Here is a 24,889-nt window from a genome sequence, read left to right as displayed (position 1 = left end):
AACAGGAGCAAAAGTTAAGTTGGAAATGGAACAAAAAATATTACAGGGGCGTCAAATATAAAGGACCAGACTTTATTAAATGAACGCGACACGGCGCTTACAATCACTTTCCAGTCTTTCACCACATCTGTGCACATTTAAAAATGAAACATAGCAATAGGAGCAAGACCCGATAATAATGACAGATCTTGAGATTAAGAGCCCTTTAGGTAGTTAACAAATCCTAACCTTCTAAGTGGAAGATGTTACTGAGGATTTAAAAATTATTTTGATGGAACAACTCCAGTATCAAAATAAATACCACAGATGAGGAAGAGTGTCACACAAGATGTTAGAAACCCTGCCTACTAATCTTTGATTACAATTACATTACAAAACAGCACAGTGAGTTCTCGATTTATTCTTCAAGTGACTTTAGAAATTTGTCGTACGCAGCTTGATCCATGAGGCCGTCAAGTTCTTCGGGCTTTTCAATCGTCATCTTGATTAGCCACCCTGAAAAGTGAGAATTTGTATTTTAAAAGCCAAATATGTTGTCATGTTCACATTAACAAGCAGCTCCATTGTTCTGTTTAGCCAACTTTCTGTTTACCTTGGCAACAAATGTAGTGAGAGAAATTCCTGGGAATGACAAACGTACTGGAGAGGAACAACCGTGGTTGCGACACGCTTACCCTCTGCATAGCAGGCTTTATTCACAAGTGCAGGATTATCTGCCAGCTCTGTATTGATTTCTGTCACTTCCCCTGTCAGTGGTGAGTATAGCTCGCTGGCAGCCTTCACGCTTTCCAAGGCACCAAACTCCTCTAACACACACACACACACAGAGACAACATGACAAATATCACACATGTGGACTCGATTATTTATAAACATATGGAGTCTATTCCAGGCTCTTACCCATTTGTTCAAGTCTTTGGCCAATTTCAGGGAGTCCACAGTACACCACGTCACCTAATGCTTCCTAAAATGATAGAATAAACTGTATCATTTATAAACTTCATAAAGTATTACATACAAGTAAGTGAAACCAATAATCTAATGTCTCGGAATAATGCTAGCTATATAATTTTTGGTGTTTTCATGAAATTTATTAAAACCAAGAAAAATAGAGAATATCACCAGATGTATTCTTTAGGTCTGCTAAGTGAGAGGAACATTTTTTTTTTTTTTTTACTATAAAACGCAGCATGTCTTGTCTTGACTTTCATACTGTTGCAACACTAGCACAATCTCCTGATAGTACTGCCACAGAGAAATATACTGTATGTAACTCAATCATATCAACTGAATCAGCTAATCGCACTCAGTACTTTCAGAAAACCCAAAACATGAAAAACTCTCTCCTGCTCATTCAGGATTACATTTTATCTTAAAATGCATGTTTCGTGTATGCGATTATGTTGCCAGTGACTTAATTTGTTGTTCTAGGCTATCAGAAATAACTGTACCATATATTTTGGGCTGTTTCAGTTAGTTAGTTAGTAGTTCAGACAGTTAAAGTCGACCGGTTAGATGTTACATGGATTATAGGAAATGGTATCCATATACACAGTATAAAATGGCTGGAGTTATGAGTCTGTTAACTCTTAATTTGCTATATTTATGCAACTGAACTAGTGGAGGATGGAATTATACTTATTTTGGAAAGCAAAGCCCTAAATTGAGACTCAAATGTGATGCGAAGTATGAAAGCAGGCTAATGTCAATACCTGCTTACAGGGAGGTAGACTGATGTGTGGACCTCACTCACAATTTCAGCACTATGGACAAGTTGAAAATTCAAATTCATTCACTATCAAATGTGTGTGTGTATGCTTGCACGATGAACACATGTAAGAAGTGTGTTTTGATTCATTTTTAACTAAACCACATCGCCTGTGCACAGTGTGTCTCATTTACTGCTCTGAAATAACCGCTTGGAGTCAGAATTTTCGCTTTAGAGGCTGTAGGAAATTTCAACAGGTCTGCTGTCAAAGATAAGGAAACTATTTAGAGACCCTGTTCAGTGAGAGAGGTGAAAGCTCACCTGAACTGCTATAAAGTGCTGCCCAATGTGCATAAAGAGAAGATTTTGCAAATAAAACCAAACTTGTGAAGGTCAATCATGAACCGGCACCCAGACATTATCATTAGAGAAAGATCTGTGTCTCTGAGCTCCTGTTGAACTGTGTTCCCTGCATATATGGCACGTGTGCAAAGTCCTACAGCAATGCAGGATTTGCCTTTTGATACACATCGCTGTCAAAGTGTTGCATTTTACAAACATTGGCTGGTGGCCTAAATAACGTGGAACCTTCATTTCCACTCTATTTGCAGACTATCTGCACACTTTAGAGCATCAAGGCTTTGACTTCACTTCTGCAGCCCATAAATTAAGGCGTCTTCTGGAGTAAAACATGTGCCATGACCACTGAAGTTGTTCCAGAACCCACTCAATGAAGACTTAAACAGCCTAAAACATATATGAAATGTATTGTACTTACAAGCCGTTTTAGACTCAAACTTAAACCAAGTGAACACTGATTTTAGTCATTCATAGATGAACGAGTTCATAGCTTCATAACGTCCTGGGAAACCTATTTGGAAGCTGAAGTCTATAAAAGAAATAGCAAAAAGAAAGAAACACTGCTCATTTATTCTATTAGGCTTCGATTATTATGTGGTGGATGGGTTGTCATTTACAGTTCACCTTTCCTAGATGCTGTGGGTGCACATAGACTTTAAATGGTGATATGAAGGGTCATGTTTGAATATTGTGAACCCGTCAGTCTGATAATCCATCCGAACTGCTGGGAGACATAGGCACAGATTATTTTGCCTTTACAGCAGATTTTCTGTTGTTTCACAGTCGACCGAATTTCTCCTCCATGTCTTCACATCACCATCTTGCATCACATTAAACTACAACCCCCCTGTGGGAGAACTTTTGACCGGTCAGCCGTAGAGATAAAACCCTTTGAACTTTTGATTTCCGCTGCTGCGCGGCAAACCTGAGTGGTGCCCACTATCAGATTAGCTGTCACCGCTCAACAAATGAAAACAACTCCTGAGTAAATCAGTAGTAACAGTTTCTTTAAAAAATTATCAGAATCTTCAATGATTTGAACATTTATAGGTAAGCAAGGGCCTGCCCTTGAGATTTTCTGCACACCACTGCAGTTTGCAATCAATTGTCTCCAACAATAGTCATAAAACGGTAAATTAGCTTGTTACAGTACAGTTGCAGCAGGTGAGGACAAAGTGCAGCACTGAACTGCAAACATTTGCGTATAACTATTTTTAGATTGCCATCAGTACCTCTGAACCGTGTGTGCCATAAATCAATGAATATTAAAGAAGACAGACTAAACAACATACCTGAGCATAATTGCTGATACCAACTGTACTGGTCCCCCCCTCCACTCGCACCCACTCATGCTTATCTGTAAACTTCAGGGCTGTGGACAGAACAATGGTATAAGTTAGTTTGGAGGAGATAAATTCATCAGTGCCTGTAAACATGAAGCTATGAATCAGTATAAACCGTGATAAAAAAAATAGGCTGTGGTGCTGTGATGAATCCTGTTAAATACACAGAAGGAAGTACACCCGTCTCAAAGCACAATTTAGATGCAATTTGGACGTCCAAAGAACACCATACCGTACTATGGACTATGTTTCTTATGCAACACCGTGTGCTGTTCATTAGAAATAAAAAAAATCTACAATGACACAAAATCACAGAGCTTTCTACAGGTGCAGTTTTTGGATCCTGAGCGTGTGTCTTGAGAGAAAAAGGTGCAAACAGGTACAAAAAAAAAAAATACTCATGGCCACACAGTATGAGGAGGAATTAAATGTGCAATTAAAAAACAACAGCTAGAGCCTTTTGATTCCCGGCTCATGCTGTCATCGCCACAATGGCCTGAGGGGAGAGCCACAATGCCTCAACAGTTTCAGTGTTAGCATCAGACCATGCAGAAAAATACAGGTTTGAACCAGATTGCCAACTGTGCAAGATGCTGCTGCATGGCCGGGGAGGGCACAGCCAGGCCAGAGGAATGAGTGTTCCTGCAGTAAAAATGCTTTTCTGATTATTAAACTGGGCCTTCAGAAAAGTCTGTGAGGAAGACTAATGAATGAGAGCTGCAGCTAAAGGGGGGCAAATAATTCAGCTGCTGGCATTTGAGACCACATGAAATTCACCAGTCTGCAGCTATATGTGGCACGCATCAGAGATCATGGGTGACTTGAGCTTAATAAGCTACTACTTGGTGCACGAGACATGGCTAATTTGTTGTTTACGGTCATTGACTAACATCAATTTGGAGCTCGTGACTTGACTGTCTTCCAATACCGACAAACAGGAGTGAAAATGAAGCCCTGTCGTGCACTTCAGCATTAACTACCAGTGTTATACTGGGACTCTCTGGGCTAAAGTTTTGGTAGTCAGCCTCCTCAGAGTTAAAAACAAACTTTCGGCTGCTCCCTGTCGCATTCCTCTGCCCCGCGGGGGGAAAGTGACACAAACTGCGTGATTTGTTTCGCCCGTCGCAGGCAGACAGGAATGTGTGACGACCCCGCATGTATTTAACATTACAGCTCCCTCTGAGGCTGCGGTGCTTTTTTTTTTTTTTTGTTATTTTAATTTGTTTTGGTATGTATTTTACCTGAGGACAGGACCGAGGCGGTGCTCAGTGTCCGCGGAGAGCCGCTCCTCCACAGCAGCCGGGTCGCTGAGAGCTGAGGCGGTCTGGGGGGAAAGTTTGCGGAGAGGCACCGCAGCGCTGCTCTCATCGCCATCTTCACTCCGTGTGTGTCGACTCTTTAATCGAGTGCACACACACTTGACAGAGCGGGAGCGCGCACCATCCCACGGCTTGCGGGCTCCCGTCGATGAGGGAGGAAGGAGGAAGGAAGGAAGGAGGAGGAGGGAGGTGTTCAAGTGTGTGGGGTTCACATTTAGTGGGAATTATTCTACTTAAGTAAAAGTACCGATATTTCAGTGTCTTGCATTCAGAATTTTACTCAAGAACTTAAAATATATGTCACAGTATTATTTTTCTAAGCTGTTTCATATCAACTTTTTTTCATGAAACATGGTCAGGACAGGTTAATTGTAATCTAGGACAGCATTAGATTTGTCAAATAGTTTGAAACTTACCTTTTAGTTAAAAACAAGCTATTTAAAATTAGCTAGTTGTGTCAGAGGTGTCACATGACTGCACCAGGATGTTTAGCAGCTGTCACTTTGGGACTTTTTGAGGTAAATTCAAGGATGTATTGACTTCCCGCTGTACAGGGAAAATTCCAGAATATTTAAAAGCTCTGTGACACCGTGGGCTCTTCTGGGTTATTAATGTAGAAATAGGCTTATTTTCAACAAAATGGACTTTAAAAATATAAAAATACTTGTCATGCAGACATGCCCCTGTCAGGCTGTCTTATTATAAAATATCTTAGATTATTATAATATCATACTAGAGCCTAGTACTGGTTTCATCTACTGCAATATATTCTATATGATAATCGTATGTTTTGCATGTAAATTATGAATATGTAAAGTCAATTGTCTTGATAAATGTCTTCTGAAATGTAGTGAAGAAGTGTTGAGCAACAGAAAGTTAAAATATCCAAGTAAAATAGGACCTGAAATTATATTTGAGTGAAGTATTTGAGTAAATGTAGTTTCCTCCATTGCAAATGAATATATTTATGAGCAAAAACATTTAGCTGACTGAAATAAATCTGTTGCAGCCCTAGAAAGTGTTGAGAAATCAGAACCAGTCAACACAGTAAAATCAGTTATATATACACATATATATCACCAATACATTTTTATTTTGATTGTATAACTGGTCCTTTCTATTGTAATATTGAAGAATATTGTTTGAAAACACTTTGTGTGACTTGTCCAACTGTGTTTTTGTGTGTGCCGGCTTCTTTGCCTGTTTGAAAACTTTTACAAGCCACATTATGACAATATTCTATGATATAGCCACAGAAATCATAAACTACCTCAAGCCTTCTGTGAGCTTTGCGTCAGATACCAGGAGATGACACTCCGTGTAGATTTAAACACCCCTATCCAAAGACTACCTTTTTATGTCACACTGATTCTGTTGAATTAATCACAGATGAGAATTTATGGGAAAGAAAATAATGAAATATGTTAAGACACATACTAATGATGAACAAATGTTTAAGTTAAGTATTTTTTGGAATTTCATTTAAAATTTTGGTTATGTAAAGACAGACTAATGGTAAACAATTACTCATCTGCGCATTTAGTCATTAGTTTGCAATTTTCCTTCCATTACTTACTATAAATGTTAGGTTATTCATTCAGCTATAAGGTCAGGGGAACAGTGCCAGACACAACCCTCCCTCCATAAATGAAGTATCACTTGATCATGAAGCCATGTAGATGATTATTCAAATAGTCTGTCTCATTTACTGAAAATGGTTATCATCATCATAATCACTATGAGATTTATTTACATTAATGACCCTCAAAACACATTTTGAAATCTAAAATACAAAAATCTACCACTACTGGCAGTAGCTGATTGGTAATATCCGTTTTGGCTGTAGTGAAAACCCAAAATCAAAGTTACAAATATTATGTTGCAGCAGAGCCCTCCCAAAGAGTCCCAAAGGGGATTTTTTTCAAATCATGAAAAATAATGAAAAACATCTTTCAGGAGATTAAGGACAGCTTATCATTTCCTGCTCAGGAAACTCTTGAAATACACTGAATTCTCTTTTGTAAAAAGACCACAAAAACATCAGAGGAGAAGGAACGACGTAGATTTGTTTGCACTTTATTCAGACATACCATGTTGAGACTTCTTATATGGGCATATTGAATTTGGGGGAATCCATCTTGAAAAATCCCAGACAAGGAATACAAGCAGACCTGGTAAAAACAGATACCGAGAACACTTAAAATATCAGAGGTGCTTGAGCTTTGTTATTATGTGGTGGATCTACTCTGTATTTGGTAGCTAGAATCAAGCACCTCATGAAGTATCTCAAAGTATATTTAAAAATATTTCATCCAGGTCTGCAAACAACAGCAGATCACATGTGACTTCCTGATCAAATACCATCCATTTACTGTCTGGATGACAATGAGGATTAAAATATCTCCTTACAATCAAACAAGAAAGACGCAGCAAATATGATCGCAAACGTGTAAGAAATACAAAAAGGAAAAAGAAAGCATTAGTCATTGTTTACCAGTCAACCATGTAACCAAGACAAGATGATTTTCCTTAATGACAGCAAGGATCAAACCTTCGACAGACTGACATTGATAGAACACAAAACCTGCAGACTCCACTGATGACCACAGTGAGGTAAAGGCTCTTAACTTCATTCGGACTCCTGCACAGATCTGATAACAGGAGAGGTCAGAGGTCATGTCATTAGACGGAAGTGCCCTCTGTGGGAGCTGCTGTCTTATTGTCATCAGGCTTCATGGCTGGGAAGAGCAACACCTCCTGTGAAAGATTTAAAAAAAAAAAAAACTGTCAGCTGAGGGTTTTTTCTTTTTCAGGACCAACATAAAGGGAGGCCACGTCTGCCTGTTATGTCTGCACACCGTGCAAGACCTTTGTTTTCTTGATGAGCTCTTTAACACATTGTTCTTTGTATCTCTTTAATCCGGCGTTGTATTTCAGTCTAAAGAGTGCCTAAACAGGACAGCACTGAGGGAAGGCACCATGTGGTCAACGGTACAACATGATCACCATCAAGCAACTTTAGTTTCATTCCTGAAATATACTGTGATTTGTCAATTTATAACGTATATGGATTTGTCTTCATTTCTTGATACCCTGTACCTGCAGAAAATATCCAGCAGTCAGCTTGAGACTGAATAGTGTGAAACCATTGGCATGCATGTGCACCATAGACTCTATCCAAAAATGGACGACACAATGACTCCTGAAAAGTGAGGCCAAAACATCGTGTTCATGCCCTGGTGGCTGGCTGCAGCATAGGTCATAAAGCCTGCTCCCCCCATATTAGTGGACGGCACATGGACCCAAATACATGGCAAATAAATTTTTAGGGAGTTCTTATCATGCTGATGTATGTCAAGTGTTAATTTTTCTAGTTAGTTTGGTTTTAACTAGTTATATGATGCTGTAAAAAGGGGCTGGTCGTGTGTATTTGGAGCTCTGCAGTGCTATAAGAGGTCTAAAACTCCACAGGAAATCATTAATCACATGGGGGATCAAGCAGAAAAATGCTCATATTGGTCATTTTGTTGTGATCTAGGTGTGAGGAGTTATTGAAAAAAAATGGCGTGAATGACAGCTTTACCTTGATGTTGTTGGAGTCGGTGAGGAACATGGCGAGACGGTCGATGCCCATCCCCCAGCCGGCAGTGGGTGGCAGTCCGTATTCCAGTGCTGTGCAGAAGGTCTCATCAACGAACATGGCTTCATCATCACCTTCAGCTTTGGCCTGAAAAAGATCCAGCTCAAATTATGAATATGGACTAATATAAATGTTCAGACTGCAACAAAAAGAAGCCTGAACCTTTAGATAATGGGACCAAAAAAAACAATAGTTTAGGTTTGGATGCACACCTTGGATTGCTGCTCGAAAAGCTCCCTCTGTCTAATCGGATCATTCAACTCAGTGTAAGCATTGCAGACCTCCTTCTTCATGACGAAGAGCTCAAAACGCTCCGTTAGGCCTTTCTGTGATCTGTGCCTGTAACAACAGAGGAATGGTCAGTATGAGCCTGGGCACTGCATTTGAAATAATAAATATGCTGGCTGAAACAAGGCATTTCCTCACCATTTTGCGAGAGGACTCATGATTTGAGGGTGATCACAGATAAATGTGGGGCTGATGCAGGTGACTTCCAGGAAATCTCCTACCAACTGTGCAGAACAAAAATTATTTAGTAAAGCCTTCAAAGTGGAAAAAAAAAAATTGAGAAAAAGGAATAAATAGTGCAACAGATGGTGTTCGTCGACAGGGCACCTTGTCAAGAAGGCGGGCAGTGGTTCTGGGTGGAGGACATTCAACTCCTTTCTGCGCACACAGGTCGTCAAAGAATTTGCGCGTCTCTGAAGACAAAAGTGTGAGATGAATCAGAAATGAAATGTCTGATGAGGTATGACTGAGCTGTTAGGATATATTAAACATGCGAAATACAGACAGGAAATGAAAAAAATCCAGTTTATTTAAATGGAGATATAAGATGAGGTTCAAAGCATCACCTCAAAGAAGAAAGAAAGAAAAGAGCGTCTCTACAGTTTCTTACCATTAGAGTCGTAGCTGTCAGAAGGAGGGAATTTGACTCCCATGATCTTCTCCAGGTCGTGTGTCATGCTCACTCTTCTGAATGGTGGAGTGAAGTCAACCTCATAAGCCTGTCCCTCTGGACCATCAGGGTGATAAGTAATCTTATATCCTCCAGTGATGTGCTTCACCATTCCTGAAGCAAAGAGGGAACCACTGGGTTAAGGAGAGCAGTTTTCAAATGTCTTCATTGTAAATGTCTCCTGCATATCCCAAATGTCTGACAAGTGACAAAACTGAGAGGATATAGAGCAGAAATGTGGCTCTCGTCAATTTATTTTTCAATGTATACATTAAATTCCTATTGTGACAGTGCCACACTTTATGACACAGATATGAATGAAGCCATGGTACGCCTCCCTGAGAAGGAGGCTTACCTCATGAAATGAATCAAACTGGCTGCGTGTGATTCTCTAAAAGGAAATCAGTTAAAGCAGCAGTGGGGAACACTGAGAAGAGAGCAGGGTCTCAGAATTTAAAGGATTACAACTTCAGGCTGCTCACTGACATATCATGTGTTCGTGGCGTGCCCCTGGAGTAAAAAACAAAACAGCAACTAAACTCCACATAGCTCAAATAACATGTTTCTTCATTGCTGGTGGTTGTTTCTCAGCCATTGTGTTTGCAAAGCTCCTCCTGAAGCTGCAGCTGAACGTACTGAGCTCAACTCCTCCTGCTCTGATCGGTTGTTTTCCTTCAGATGCAGGAGATTGTTTAAAAAAATGACATTGGGAGCACTACGAGGGGCCAGAGACAGCCAATCTTTCCACAGTCCCATCTCATGTCCAAATGTCAGGATACAGGGACAGTTTCAGCAAATATGACCAAAAAAAAAATTTTTAGACAACGATACCTACTGAACCTTTAAGGAATGGTGGAGGATTTAGGTGTGGCAGTTTACAGGGCAGGATTTTCAGTTTAATTGGACAAACCGGATTTTAAACAATAACCGTCTCTAAGAACCTCCTTCATAAGACTTCCAAAAGTGTTCTGCTAGTCACTGCTGTTAATATTCACATTGGTAGGTTGGCCAGCTTTCCATTCCAGCTATTTTTATCCAGTTAATTTTGGTCATAAAACTGGCTAATCAAATGTTGTTAATGTTGTTGGATAAAGGTTATCCCTTCTACAACTAGATGGCTGTTGTACAACATTTCATGTAAATATCTGTATATAGTCAAAGCTTAATTTTCGGAGTGAATCATCCCAATTACACCTAATGTAATATATGCAGAGTAATTCATAAATCCATTTCAAGACATCTAAAGATAAGAGTGGATGTGAGACTCTTTACGGAATATACAAATTTTAAACATCACCCCCTACTGGCCAATCGTATCATTGCGGAGAGATGCCCTCAGAATATAAATGGTACATTTAGACGATGTGTCACACCCGAGATGTCTTTTCATCAGTCCCCTCCTTACCTGAGAGTAATTTCTCTGTGATTTCCATCAAGTCGTGGTAATCTGCGTATGCCATGTAGAACTCACACGTGGTGAACTCTGGATTATGAGTCAGGTCGATGCCTTCATTCCTGAACTGGCGACCGATTTCATAAACTCTGTCTATTCCACCAACCACAAGCATCTGTGGGATGAGTGTGAATATTTAGACATTTGGGAAACAAACCCCAAGTGAAGTTGACGTATTTGCATTAAATATATTATAGGTGTATATGTATTTCTGTACCAACATTGACAGGCCCAACATCAGATTGACAGATTTACTAAAATATGGGAGTGATTGATTACTGAAAAAAGTGGCTCTTGAACGTGATGGATTACCTTGTGGTAGAGCTCAGGCGCGATCCTCATGTATAAGTTCATGTCCAGCTCATTGTGGTAAGTAACAAATGGACGGGCCACTGCTCCACCAGGAATTATGTTCATCATTGGTGTCTCAATCTAAATTAACAACAAACATGGTTTAGTAAAGCAAAATGACACTGAGCCATTTTAACTGCCTCAAATGTGGAACAAATAACTATTAGAGAGAACATATTACTGTAAAATCCCTATTTTATACAACATTGTGTCGACAAATGCTTTTTCCACTGAATTGATTAGTCATGCAAAGTAGTCAACTTGGTCTCAACATGTCTCAATACGCTACAGACACCAAACCTTACCTCCAAAAATCCCAGCTGGTCCAGGAAACTGCGCAGGTATGTGATGATTTTGGAGCGAGTTATAAACTTCTGCCTCACATAGTCATTGAGAATCAGATCCAAGTAACGCTGGCGGTATCGTGTTTCCTTAAAAACACAGATAACACAGTTAAATGATTCAACATTAGTTATTAATCATTTTTACAAGATTTTTCTTTTATCTGGTAAGAAGATAAAGAATCACCACGTGTCCTCATCTGACAATTCTGAGTACAATTGTTGGCAACACTGAACCAGACGGGTCTTCCCTGTAGGAGCATACTTTGTTTTGACGTCAGACTTTCTCAAATAATAGAAATATTGTCTTGTCATAGCAGGAAAAAACATGTGCATCTTACAACATTAATCATGGCTCTATTCCACTTTAGATGTGCCAGTAAGTCAGTGCTCCTTGAGTAGCAGCAACAGTGCATTTTTTGCTGTTACTACCATAGAGTAAATCTCTTTTTACTCTTCAATACCTCTAAATGCAAATGGTGATGTAATGCTTCTATTTTGTGTTATCGTCACTCTCTAAACGCAGCATTTACAGAAAAGAGGACAAACGTGCAGGTCGTCTCTCAGAGTGTCTGAGCATGGCGGGCATTACCTTGTCTTTGAGGCCAAAGTGGAGGTGGGGCAACATGTGCAAACATGGTGACAGTAGGGTCAGCTCGGTGGGAATGATGCTCAACTCCCCTTTTTTTGTCTTCCCTGGGTTACCACGCACACCGATGATATCACCGCGCCGCAGTTTGTTGTTGATGGCTGTGAAGGCCTCCTCAGACTTGTAGTTTCTGACAGAGAAAGGGAGGATGTACTGAAATGAACTCTGTGCACTCTGGGAAGTATCCACATTGAGGAAAAACAAATAGATGGAGGTGCAATGCTAATGCACTGCATTATGTCTCACGATAAAAAAACGTTTTGATATAAATAATCTGGCCAAAGTCTTTCAAAATTTCTGAATCACCTTAAATTTCAATTGGCTTTGACTGCTGGAGTGATTTTACAATTTGTGTGTCTGTATAAAATTATGGAGGACAGCCCTTCAGCTCAATCCACGCTACTCTGTATGAATCTGCATCCATCTACGGCCATGATGCCTCCAATTATCATTTCATGTTGTATGATAAATAAATCACAGCATTTATCACATTTATTATAGAAATTTGGGTTTGAGGCCAACAAATAACACTTTTTCACCATGGCTATTAATCTGTACCTTGAGTTTGCCATAACTTGCAACTTGACACCTTCACCTCGCAGGTCGTAGAAAAGCAGTTTAGCTCCAGAAGCCCTCTTGGCATGGACGCGGCCTGCCAATCATATATTTACTTAAACAGGGAGTCTAGTGCTGAATTACACTGTACATACAAAAAAGCAAATAAGTTTAAGATGATAAGATATTCCTGGTACCTGAAACATTGAGGACCACATCATTCAGCTGGTCTCCAGGCTGTAGATGATTATATTTCTCGATGAACTCTGTGAGAGACAAGTCTACATGATACTTGTGTGGGTACGGGTCCTCGGCTGTGCCCTTCAGGTCCTGGATGGCCTGGGAGCGGATCTTGAAGTATTGCTAAAGTGAAGGGAAATAGATGACCGTATTTATACAAAAAGACCCAAACCTTGCAGGGATAAGTAAAGAGTAGGACATAATGACCATACAAAAATCTCACATTTGGGTCAAGCGTCTCCTCATCCAATGCACAGGCATTTTCCGCTCCCTGGTCGTTGGATTCCTTCTTTTGTTCCACCTGCTCCTTGATCTTAGCTTCTTTCTCAGCTGCCTTCTTCTCAGCTTTCATTCGTCTCTTCAGCTCACTGATAAGAAAGACAGGGGGAATCAAAGATGAGTCACAGGTTAGATACTTCATTTTGATAACGATGAACTTCAGCTGAAATTTAATGGATGTACAAACGTAACAACATCACACAAATATACGATATCTGACAAAACCACACAGCACATTAAATTCCATTCAGGTGTATGAAATAGGAAAAAAAAAGCCACAGCAAACATTAATGCAGAAACGGAAAGGTGATCACATTTACTCTGATGACAAAAGGTTGGTTGTTTTTCTCACTTGAATGGAAAAGCCACCAACCTTTTGTCACCTCTCCAACGGTTTCCATAAATTTGAGCTGGGACTGCAGCTGTGCATGGGGGTGCACTTTTTAACCACCGTCCCCTGACCGCAAAGGCTTGGCACAGCTGATGCCTGGTTGCCCTGACCAGGCACAGCATGCTGAGCTACCACAGTCAGCAGACAGACCTGAGAAAATAGACATATATACACAGTGTACAGCATAGGACTACACAGAAAGGGCTGTCCTCGGCGCGCCTGGCAAAAATTAAACACTGTTGGGGTGCTAAAACTCTACTAGTCCCCACCATGACCCTCACCACAGCACAAATACAGTTAATGTTACAGTTAAAACAATAGATTTACAGTACAGAGGTAAACTCGTAGGTTTACTTTTGCTTTGCCAGGCGGTGCTGCTAGCCAATTAAGAGAAGTCTAGACGAAGGACAACGCAGTTAGCAACACTTATTGGACGCTTTATTACGTTTAAACTAAAATGAACAAAATGCTTTGATACGAGAAAATGCCACAATTAAAAACAGAATACCGTAAAACTAATAAGAAACAGAAGCCACACGGTTTCAATGTGTGGAAAACGTTTCTTTGAATGTACTTTGGGTATTGTAGTTTAACTGATTAGCAAAACGCGCTGTGGCGGGTAGTTTAGAATCATATTCAGGACTACAAGTACCAGAGTCACACACGAACTGAATCCTGGGATGTATAGGCTGAAAGCTCACATTGCTATCGTCTTCTACAGCCTGTTCTGACCTGATGCAACATTGCATATTTAGAGATACTGCTTAAGCGAAACAAAAAGAGCCGTAGCTGCTGAAGCAACACATTACTCAAAGGGAAAAGCAAAGCGTTGGGAGTTGAGAATGGTTACAATGCGATGGAAACGAAGAATAAGCTCACTTTTTGCTGAGTTTCCCTTCGTCCACCGCTGTCACGTCAGCCATGTTGTAGCTCGGAAAGATCACCGGAAGCCCACACGAGCCGCAAAGACGCTAGAACTTTACGGTGCGTTTGGTTGACTGTCGGAAATGAGTCAACTCGAAACACTGTTTCGATTAACAAGACACAAAAAATGGGCTACAGCGGGTTTCAGTGTCACAATAAACAGCTAAAACTGCAACATGGATCAACAATATGCAACCTGAGATTGGGAAAAAGCAGACTTGACTATTCAATAATGTCTTTTCTGTAGAAATGGGGAAAACATGAAATGTTTACGCTGGCACTATGGGAAAGGTCAGAAAGTCACTAAAATGATTAATTTACCATGAATCATAACAGTAAAACTCACAGAAATATGGCATTTAGTTTTTGTTACAAGTATTCTATAACTATTGCAATCAAAGTGGTTAAATCGGGGCGTCAACCAACATCTGTGTAAGTCACAATTTAAAATTCACCATTTACAGTGAGCTGCGATAACTGTAGCACTATAAAACAGACCACTTTGATGTTTTTCTGTTTTACACCTAAACTCACATAAAAGTGTAAAACAATAAGCCTGGATAAAAAAAATCTGAAAATGTAATGCTACTCATTTAGTTTAACACAAGAAACCATTGATCACTGAAATAAATCAGAATCATCCATACTTTTTCTATTAGAGCATAAGCATACCATTGCAAGAGATTTGAGCACTTCAAAATTAAAAATGAAAATAGGCCCAGTATCTGACTCAGTGAGAAAAAATTCTGATGAACTAAAAACTTCACATCATATTACAGGGATGACTTCTTTTAAAATGTTTTTTGGTTACATTTTCATAGACTCAAAAAACGAGAAATGAAAGCACAAAGCCATTACATTTAAAGTATATATTTTTAATACAGATAGCAGCAAGTTTACAGAAATTTAATTGCAAGAGAGTAAAAACATCCCAACAAAAGCCAAATATATAGAAAGGGTTTTTTTTCCCCCAAAAGGGTGATTATTTGACAGTTGTTCACATGGTTTGAAACAAAAAGGTAAAACTTCCCCTTTGCTTTTTCCAGGACCAAAAATAGGCAGTTTACAAGAAGAGTGGTTCACTTGTGTTCGGAGTGAAGAGACTTTATAGATAATATCAGACGCAGAACAAATTGGGGACAGATCACACTGAATATTGATGTTTTGCAGAATGCGTGATTCACATTGTTCTTAAATTACAGGACAAGACAAACCCGGTATCCTTTGACTTTTACTGGTCTGAATAAAAATATGTGTGAAGACGACATGATGACATCCTGGTAACTCAGAGGCCCTGAGAGAGATCAGAAAGATTAGGAACCACTGCGACAGTAAACAGCAAGCCTGGAAACAATGCAAACCTCCCCATAAACCCTGCAAAGAAGAAGGGAATAAAGAAGACTGACAAACAATTAGTGACCCTTGTCTCACCTAAAAAAAAAAAATCCATGTCTGAGATGGTTGTTGAGAAGAGAAATTTGCATTTCAACTTACTAAAAGATTGAAAAATCATTTTCAGGCGGCACTCAAAGCATCAGAAAATATTTCAACAAGCAACATAAATAATAGAAAGAACATCTACTTTGGTTTTTCTACTTTGGAGAGGCTATTTAGAAAAATATATATTCAAAAACTAACAGAACTACATTTACAGTATATTAGCTGCATAGCAGTTTCAGAGAAAATTTGCCTGCATCTACGTTGTATAACATAAATGCAATCGATACTTCAGTACAAACAAGTTAGATGCATGACAGAAATTGCACAACACATTTATCAACCACAACCACATTTATCTGGTCACTGTTGTCGAGCACTTAAAGTACACTTAAAGTCTTATGGCTTAAAACATTCTAGTTAATGAGGACTAGTCATCACTGGCAGAGCCAGCGGGGTATTAGACAGGCAACAATGAAAAAACATCAATCTGGTCGCTACTACAACATCTCCTCAAGGCACATGTACAATATCTACTAGTCTAAAGTGACAATTTAGGAGAGATTTAACTGAAAACCTGTGATAGCAAACTCAGTTTGTTGATATTAAATGAACTGGTAATGTTAAAAGAAAACCACATCTTGTTCTATTGCAAGAAACAGAGAAAATTGCAGGGTAACATCTTAAGGAAACGTGAGATTTTTTCCCACAATCCCCCTCTTTTCCATACAGTTACACACTCTCACTGATCTCCAGTTACATTGTAAATACACAAACGAGGAAAAGGTCATTCCAAAAAAGTAATTACCTCCATAGTATGTGTATATAAGAACATTCTGCATCCAAGAGAGACACTTACAGCCATGCTGTGTAATCACATTCAGTACTACATTCATAGTAAAAAATACTGAAACGTGTTGGTCCTGTCATGAATGATTTTTGATTTTGACAGTAAAAGCATTTTGGTGCCATTTTGCCCTGCGGTTTATTGTCTATTTGGTCAAAAAGGACTACAGGGCCAGCAGTCCAGTTACAAGCCATGAACAAACACAAGATATGTACATTGAGATGTATATTATCATAACTACACCACCTAAAAAGAATAACTATGCTCAGGAATGTACATGTTATTCATAGTATACAAAGCACTATTTAATCTAAAGGCATCACCACCATCATCACAAGATGCCTGTTACAGTATCAGCTGGTGTGGGGGCCAAATCACATTACTGTCATCAATACAGTCAGAAAATATGCGAACACAATTATGATTGGGAAACAATTTTGATGATAACAAACACACAAATAAATTAGACATGCTTCTCCCCGAAAAGAGGCACTGGTACTATATCAATAAAAAAAGAAAAAAGATAGTCTTTCTAAACTTTGTAAAATAAAATAAAAAAAAAAAAAATCATAAATACTCAACACTGGAAATCTTAGTTCTTCTATTTCACAAGTTGAAGAAAGCCAATCACAGATAGCTCTTTTCTCCAAAGTCAGGTTTCCTTCAGGAGTAGGGTCCCTTTAAAAACCACTCAAACTGCTCAAACTGGTGCACCGACGTTCCATTAATCACATTAGTCAAGTTTATATAATCTCCATCATAAAACAACAGCTGTTTCTGATTTTAAAGTGTACAAAATGTAACGGCGTTTATGTGTTTCTAACAAACTGTACATAGAAAACAAGACAACAAACTGAGGCATAAAACTGAGCTAATTCTGTCATCATCAGAGACCAGCCCCTTGTTCACGCGTACACTTACAGTGAAACCAAACATGACACACAACAACAACAACAACAACAACAACAACAACAACAAAAAACAGAAAGAAAAGTGTGGCAGCAAGATATCATATAGCCTCATAAGGAAATCTGTTTATTTAGGAGGCGAAAAAAGTTAACTTGCAAGTCAGAAAAAAAGCAAATGAAAGCTTACGAGCCATAAAACTGGCCTTTCATCAGGATTTCTGCAAAGCAAGATTTGAGTCGAGCTTTGGTCCTGAGGCCACTGGCCGACTGCAGACAAAGACATCACATCTTTAAAACTTGTACAGTTTGCATTCATGAGAAAACATGTAAAATGGGCTCTGTTCCTGCATGTTAATATCTTAACCTGGATGAGATGTATAATGTACAGTTGTAGCCAACACACTTTTGCTTCTCCTCAACATTCACTAAAACCATCACAATAAAACTGGTAAAAAAAAAAAAATAAGAGGCTCTTTTCTAGCTGGTTTAAGAATACTATTCCAGTTCATGCGTGCCTGACGCAGAATGATGACATCAAAATGACACTAAAACACACAATGCTCTAACCCTTATGACAAAAATAATAATAATAATAATATACTATATCATACTCTACTCTCCCTACTGTAGGTGCATGTATTTAAATAAGAGTCAACTGTAATGACACGATTTGACTTAAAATGTCTTGATCCATTTTTCCTCATTTGTCCAGATTTGTAAGCTGGTTTTCAGCAATAAATAATGTAGTAGGTTTTGGGGAATGAATAGTGATAGTTGTAACAATGGCAGGCATTGAGATGTACTGCTTATATTCTAAAATCCAGACCATAAAACTAAACTTTTAACCAAGAGGAAAAAGGTTGTATGAAGTAAGTGACTGTGTGACATATTTAACAATTCCACTACGTAATAGATGCTATGCAAACACAGGACAGTAATGACATTAATTTCTGATCCTTGTTAATGTTTAAAAAAAAAATGTATCTTCTTCACTGTAAACAATGAGGAAGAGGTGGCAGAAAAAAGGCACCACCTCTTGTGGGACTGTACTGTACCCTCGATGAGTAAAGTGGTCACAAAGAACAGCATTGTAAAGTGCTGAATGTACATGTAAAAAAGAAGTCTCGGCGAATATTTGTTATATTTCTACCACCACACTTTCTTTTAAGATGAATCTCTTCAGAAATGTAATAAAAGGATGATCTGTTCTACAAAACAGCAAACTGACACACTTTGGTTTGTTAGTCTGAACATGTCTGCTTACCTATATCACAAAGTGCTACCAGTACACCAGGAGGAGAAGGCAAAGTATCTAATATTGACAGATATGTTTCACAGCTGTGCAACTGTTGGCTGAAATACAAATATTCTTTTATACGTATTGCTGTGCCAAACAGGTCTAGACAAGACTCGATCTAACTAAGCCAGGCCTTTTGGGAGATAGCAAAAATACCACATTACTTTTACTATACACCTACTGAGCACAGTTTCTTTCTACTTCATATTATTAATTAAAGTCAACGTCACTTTGAGGGCTATCACAGACAGCTAGAGTGAGTTTATTTATACTATCAGGTGCAAGTTAGCTGCTACAACATTCAAAATAATAAGCGCGGAACATTTGTGATAGACACGTTTGTGACTACACATCCGACCAGTTTCACTTTCCTATTCGTTTCAACGGTTCTTCTTCCTCTCATCTCTCTAACCTTCTTTTAGTACACTTCCTGCACTGTTGCGTCACAGCTACAGCGGCTACAACAACAGCGGCTACCTTCGACATCTTTAACGTATTCATCCATCCATACATACCACAGTCCGTCTAAACGTTTCCAGCTATACCGCACACTTCAACCTCCATTCAGCAAAAAAAAAAAAAAAAAAAAAACACACAAAGGAAGTATTAAAGGGAACACTATTCATGGAAACCACTAAACACTTTGGAGAACACTTTAAAAACACCATGAGAACCGAAAGATGCTGCAGATAACGTCACTGATAATCTATCTACAGATATATACAAGTCTTCACAAGTTAAATGAACAACAAGGCCACTGCACTACTGTACTTATGGAGGAATGGTTAAATAAAACTGTAATGACAATTTGTCTGGAGTCCATCTCATTCTGCACATGCGAATCAATCAGTCATGAAGTCAATAAAAGACAATAATTTTTCTTAGTCAGGTCACTCGGCTAAGAAATTCCAAACCGAAATCTTGGTCCACTGTCTGGATATTAATTACTTCAGTTTGTGATTAATAATCAACCAATAAAATAGCCATGATTCTTGCCACCCTGGAGAATAATCATAAAGACTTTTCTGACTGGCTCAGCGAGGCCAGCAGCACTTCATAATGCTTAGCTCACTTTCACTGCTCATTCCTAATGAATCCAGAGGACCAAATAATGTGCTGGTTGGGCAGAGACTTATTTGGTGATCAGATATAAGCACACAGCGTTCAGTTTCAGTCTCAAACTTCACGATGCAGGGCTAATTCAGAAATCTTTTACTGCACTATTTAGACTCTTTTATCTACATTTTATAATGATTCCAGATATTATCAGTAAAATATAAAAGACAAAACCGTAAAACTGTTTGAAGGTTAGTATGAACGAGTTAAGTTGCTGCCCGACTCCTGCAGGCTGACCAGCAGGTCATCAATCTTCTCCATGTTCTGAGAGGCAGTCATGCTGTTCTGCACGGACCCGGACTGAGACAGGGACTGGCTGAGCAGGGACTGGATGTGTGCGTCACTCTCTCTTTGGTTCTGACCAGACTGGCTGATGGCTATAATCTGATCCGACAGCGTGTTGCCTGGAGTGTTCATCAGCTGGCCACATTCTGCAAGGACGGATAGAGACAAAAAAAAGAAAACTGGTCAAAATTAGTTTATAAACCTCACGGTGAAAGAAGTATTGATACACACTAATGACATGATAGAGGATGTGTGTTCATACTGTGTTCAAGTTCACTGTAGTTCAACTGGTAAGAATATTAGACTTATTCAATTATAAGGCCACTGAAATTAAATGGAAAGACAATAAGGAGAACCTGAGAGTACGTGTAACTTGAAGACTGTGGCTGAACTTAACTAAATAGTGTGAATTAATTATATTAGTATAAAAAATTAACAAAAGCTCTCATTGGCTTTTATTCAATTTTGTGGATGGTTCGTATCATTCCTGCCATCTAAACCTGTTGGCAGTCTTTAACACGGTCTCTGCAGGTTTAAGGGTGTGCAGCTGTGTAAATAACTCCTTACCGTTCTGGATCCCAAAAAGGAAGAGGCCAGGTTGTTGGGGCTGGCTGGGCTGGCTGATGCTCCCACTGACGGCTGACTGAAACAGAGTCCCTGGCTGTTGCACAGGGGAGGAGGTGGTCGTCTGGAGGTTTGCCACGCCATTCTGTGAGGCAAACAAGGCTGACTGTGCGAGCTCCTGAGCAGCCAGTCCTCCCTGCAAAGAGGCCATGTTAGACTGAGGCATGAAGAGGCCCACGGGCTGCTCCTGCCGGCTGTTTGAGCTGCCGCCCAGCTGCATCGGCTGTTGCTCCTGAAACAAGACCTGCTGTCGTGGATCGGTGGGGTTCCCTAAGGCCATGGGCTCAGAGCGATCCTGCTGGTTTACTGTCACCATGCTGGCTTGAGAAAAGAGCAGAGAGGGGTTCTGAGGCTCTTGGGAAACTAGACTGCTGCTGGTCAGTGGTGGCATCTGGCCCTGGCTGGTGAACAAGAGGCTGGAGGCCTGATCCGGAGTGGACAGGGGGTTGTTGCAGAATAACAGGCCAGCCTGCTGTTGCTGCTGCTGCCCTGGAGAGAGTGCGTTTGCAGATGGATGTGGGGACATGGTCTGAAACAGGGAAGCCTGCTGGGATGGCTGTGTGTGGGGCTGAGGCTGGGAAGGCTGCTGCTGCTCCATGGGGCTTCTCTGCTGGATGGGGGAGAGCTGGGTCTGAGCCTGGAATACTGCTTGTGGTTCAGGGGCAGGAGTTTGTAGAGCACTGAGAAAGGCCAGCTGCTGCTGCTGTTGTTGCTGTTGCTGTTGTTGAGCACTACTGGTTGTAAGCTGAGAGGGCAGGGATGTCTGAGGGAGGAAAAGTCCGGGGGTTGAGGGCTGTTGGTCTGGAGACTGCAGCACTGTCATCGTGTTTTGGAAGAGAGCGGCCTGGACCTGCTCCTGAGAGGCTTTCTGAAACAAACCCCCCTGTGGATCCTGCGTCTCGGCCAGAGAACTGGGATTGTGGAACATGGGTGGTGAAGGGTGTGAGGGCGTCTGCTGGAGGAAGTTGGTCTGAATAGAGAGCAGGTCACTCGCCTGCTGAAAGAGAGCTGCTTGTTGCTGCTGTTGCTGTTGCTGCTGCTGCTGTTGCTGCTGTTGGGCCTGTTGGAACAGAGTCCCCTGGCTTGGCACCACTCCTTGTGACGAGCCCTGCTGTTCTGCATTCTTGCCCTGAGACGCGTCCTGAAACATGCCACACTGCATTTGAATCTGGGACTGAAACAGATGCTGCTGTAAATTCTCCAGAACCTGCTGCTGTTGCTGCTGCTGAAGCTGCTGTTGCTGAATTTGTTGCTGTTGCTGTTGCTGCTGAATTTGCTGTTTTTGGATCTGTTGCTGGTGCTGGATGTGTTGTTGCTGCTGTTTGGCCATGGAGTTGTCAGGCTGAAGTGGTAAGTTACAGAACCCTTTGGCTTTAAGCTGTCTCACTGCCTCCTCCAGTTGGGCCACTTCATCTGGGGGGAACAGCGGCAGCTGCGGCTGTTGAGGTGCAGGTTCTCCACACAACCTCCCCACAGCTCCAGAGCCGCTTCCAGGCCTCTCCTGCCCAAGGGCCTCTCTGGGCTCCAGAAGGAACTGCTGAGAGCCTTGCTGGAGCAGAGAATCAGCAGGCACAGAGAAGGAGCTAGCGGCTGCAATGTCCTGCTTCTGGATCGTGCTTAAGGGCTCTGCGTTGGTAAAAACGGGAGCCTGGCCTTTGTCAGGGTCACCTGCAGGCTGAGACAGGTTGTTGGAGAATGGTCTGTTTTTGTTTAGATGGCCTGCAGTCATGTCTGTGTTCTGCTGGGTTGGGCACATGTCACCAGCCTGCTGAAGACACAAAACAGAAGATAAAAGATGTGCTTTATATTGTTTTTGTCGTCACTTTTATCGTGGTATTTTTATAGTTAAAACCAGATATATCACTGTCACAGAATCAAGCATATAATTTTAAGCAATATGATTTTACTGAAAATGTATCTAACTTGCAAAATCAAATGCTTTAATCCAATCTTAAATTGTCTTCACAATTTAAATATTATTTATCATGGCTTTAAATGAAGTTACAGTTCAACATATCACCTTAAATACACCAGAAGACTGGAGGTTGCTGGTGACCTCCATCGGAGTGACGTCTTCTCTCTTCACTAAAGGCAACATCGAGGGCATCAAGGCACCATCTAGAACTGTAGAAGCAAGACCAAGGAACATATATTAGATTGTACTCTTAAATGTTTTTCAGCCATTCAAAGAAGCACCAGTCCACTGTGAGCTAAAACATGTAAGTATGCACTTGAATCCATGTACAGTAAATTAGCAAATAAACTTTCAAGCTTTCGAGAGGGAGAGTGCATTCATGGTCATATAGAATAGTTAACAAAGGGAAAAGAACCTTTAATTTGTTCATCAAATGAACACGTCTTCACTGGAGAGGGCGTCTCTTTCTTCACTGGAACATCATTCTTTGCTGCAACAGCAAACATTGACAGATTTTTACCTTTTTACCTCTAAACCTGGAAAATCAATGTAGACATACAGCACAATAATTATGTAATGCTAAATGTGTGAATATTAAGGTGTACAAAGGACTTTGCAATTAAAAACAGTGCTGAATGTGAATGACTCTGAATTTCTGTGTTTCGAAATGGGTTGGTTATTGTGCTCTTGAAAGATATTTCTCTTCATTGCAAGTACTTGCTCTGATCCTACTGAACTGTAGGTGGTGGTGTTCTCAAGTTGAGAAACCGAGTGAGCCGACTGTGGTACGTTTTTAAAGAAATGACTTCATAATAAGAAAGTCACATGTTATCTAGCAATCAGTTGATTGTAAAAAGAGACAGATAAAGAGAATCTTGTGTGTGATTATAGTAGATAACCTGAAATTGACAGGAACAAACCTGAATCTGGAGTGTAGGTAAAAGGCTGAACATCATGGGATCTCCCAGCATTCGTCACTACATAGATTCCCACGCACACTGAGGAGTTGATGGATTGATTCTGGTACGGAGGAACCTTCACTATCAAGTGATTCTTGAGGGTGATCATTAAAAAAAAGTCAGCAAAAAAGAATGAACACTACCATAGATCTAACTGTCTAACTGCACTTACATAGCCCGAGTCAAAAGGTGAGTTGATTAGAACATGCTGAATAAATATACAACTATCTGACAAAGGTACACTGTGGAGTTTTTTTTTTAGCAATAGCAGCAGTGAGGAGCAATGTTTGGATGACCTGGTCATCACTTTGTTTATATCTTGTGCTCCTCCAACACGCCATGAGCATGGGGGTGACGTGAAACACATTTCTGTGAAAGCACAAGGTTGTAAAGTAAATATGAGCTGACTGCAGGTAGAGACAGAACTATTCTGATTTACATAGTGATGACTCTGCATTCAGTTTAGGAAATTTGTCTTATAAATTTACACAGAACTACGGAAGGCTTGAGCACGAAACTTGCTCACCTTTTTTACGAAACAAGAAAACTGTACAGTGTACCTTTAACTAAAACAGTATCCAGTGAGTTAAACCCAAGAGCCTTTTTAGCAGCCACAGATTCATCAATTCATCTACCTCTGACCATTACGTTTACAAGGGCGAAGGTTTAAACTGGACTGTTGAGACACACTCAGTACAGCCTTTGAGACTGAGTGTAATTAGGTCAGAGCACAATGAGACTACTCAAACCTTTGAACCAGCAGCCATTTAAGATGATTACATCTAAAGCCCCATACAAATCTGAAATGACTGCTTCTATCTACTCAGCTCATTAGTTAATTGGCATCAATCATTAGGTACCAAAATAACATAAGTACGATCAAATGTTACCTGGTGAAACAGCTCCATGTCAATTTCAGCCTCTGCCTTCCACGATTTCTCATCTGGAACAGACAGAAGGTGTGGCGTGTTTACTGGGGAAGAACTGGAA

General features: G+C 40.2%; 3 protein-coding genes across 5 annotated transcripts in view; all 3 read right to left on the bottom strand.

The window, feature by feature from the left end:
- Positions 1–51: 51 nt before the first annotated feature.
- gcshb (glycine cleavage system protein H (aminomethyl carrier), b) lies at positions 52–4,812 on the bottom strand. The gene is made up of 5 exons (XM_070831908.1): positions 4,653–4,812; positions 3,361–3,440; positions 901–964; positions 675–806; positions 52–495 (listed from the first exon to the last, which is right to left on the bottom strand). Exons 1-5 carry the CDS (start codon positions 4,783–4,785, stop codon positions 398–400), a joined length of 507 nt encoding a protein of 168 aa, XP_070688009.1. The 5' UTR covers positions 4,786–4,812; the 3' UTR covers positions 52–397.
- Positions 4,813–6,790: 1,978 nt separating this feature from the next.
- kars1 (lysyl-tRNA synthetase 1) lies at positions 6,791–14,532 on the bottom strand. 2 transcript variants are annotated; one of them, XM_070833919.1, is made up of 15 exons: positions 14,467–14,520; positions 13,570–13,737; positions 13,141–13,285; positions 12,875–13,040; positions 12,681–12,774; positions 12,066–12,252; positions 11,438–11,563; positions 11,094–11,213; positions 10,734–10,896; positions 9,269–9,442; positions 8,986–9,071; positions 8,797–8,882; positions 8,583–8,709; positions 8,314–8,457; positions 6,791–7,487 (listed from the first exon to the last, which is right to left on the bottom strand). In XM_070833919.1, the coding sequence occupies exons 2-15, from the start codon at positions 13,707–13,709 to the stop codon at positions 7,413–7,415; spliced, it is 1,833 nt and encodes a 610-aa protein (XP_070690020.1). In that variant the 5' UTR covers positions 13,710–13,737; positions 14,467–14,520; the 3' UTR covers positions 6,791–7,412. The 2 variants fall into 2 exon arrangements, with proteins under 2 accessions (XP_070690020.1, XP_070690029.1); XM_070833928.1 differs by lacking the exon at positions 13,570–13,737 and having other exon boundaries at positions 14,467–14,532.
- A 5,349-nt stretch (positions 14,533–19,881) lies between these two features.
- Positions 19,882–24,889, bottom strand: part of nfat5b (nuclear factor of activated T cells 5b) — a 29,581-nt gene continuing 24,573 nt past the window's right edge. Inside the window, exons 8-13 of one of the 2 annotated variants that reach the window (XM_070831546.1) lie at positions 24,790–24,842; positions 23,861–23,993; positions 23,356–23,430; positions 23,046–23,149; positions 20,969–22,793; positions 19,882–20,547 (exon numbers count right to left, since the gene is read on the bottom strand). In XM_070831546.1, coding sequence (XP_070687647.1) covers positions 20,309–20,547; positions 20,969–22,793; positions 23,046–23,149; positions 23,356–23,430; positions 23,861–23,993; positions 24,790–24,842 — 2,429 coding nt within the window. In that variant the 3' untranslated portion in view covers positions 19,882–20,308. The remainder of the gene's footprint in view (positions 20,548–20,968; positions 22,794–23,045; positions 23,150–23,355; positions 23,431–23,860; positions 23,994–24,789; positions 24,843–24,889) is intronic. The other variant, XM_070831547.1, reaches the window with a different exon arrangement.

This window comes from Pempheris klunzingeri, chromosome 1, assembly GCF_042242105.1.
Source record: "Pempheris klunzingeri isolate RE-2024b chromosome 1, fPemKlu1.hap1, whole genome shotgun sequence".
NCBI lineage: Eukaryota > Metazoa > Chordata > Actinopteri > Acropomatiformes > Pempheridae > Pempheris > Pempheris klunzingeri.
The sequence above is the reverse complement of the archived record's forward strand: the minus strand, read 5'-3'. Positions and strand labels throughout refer to the sequence as shown.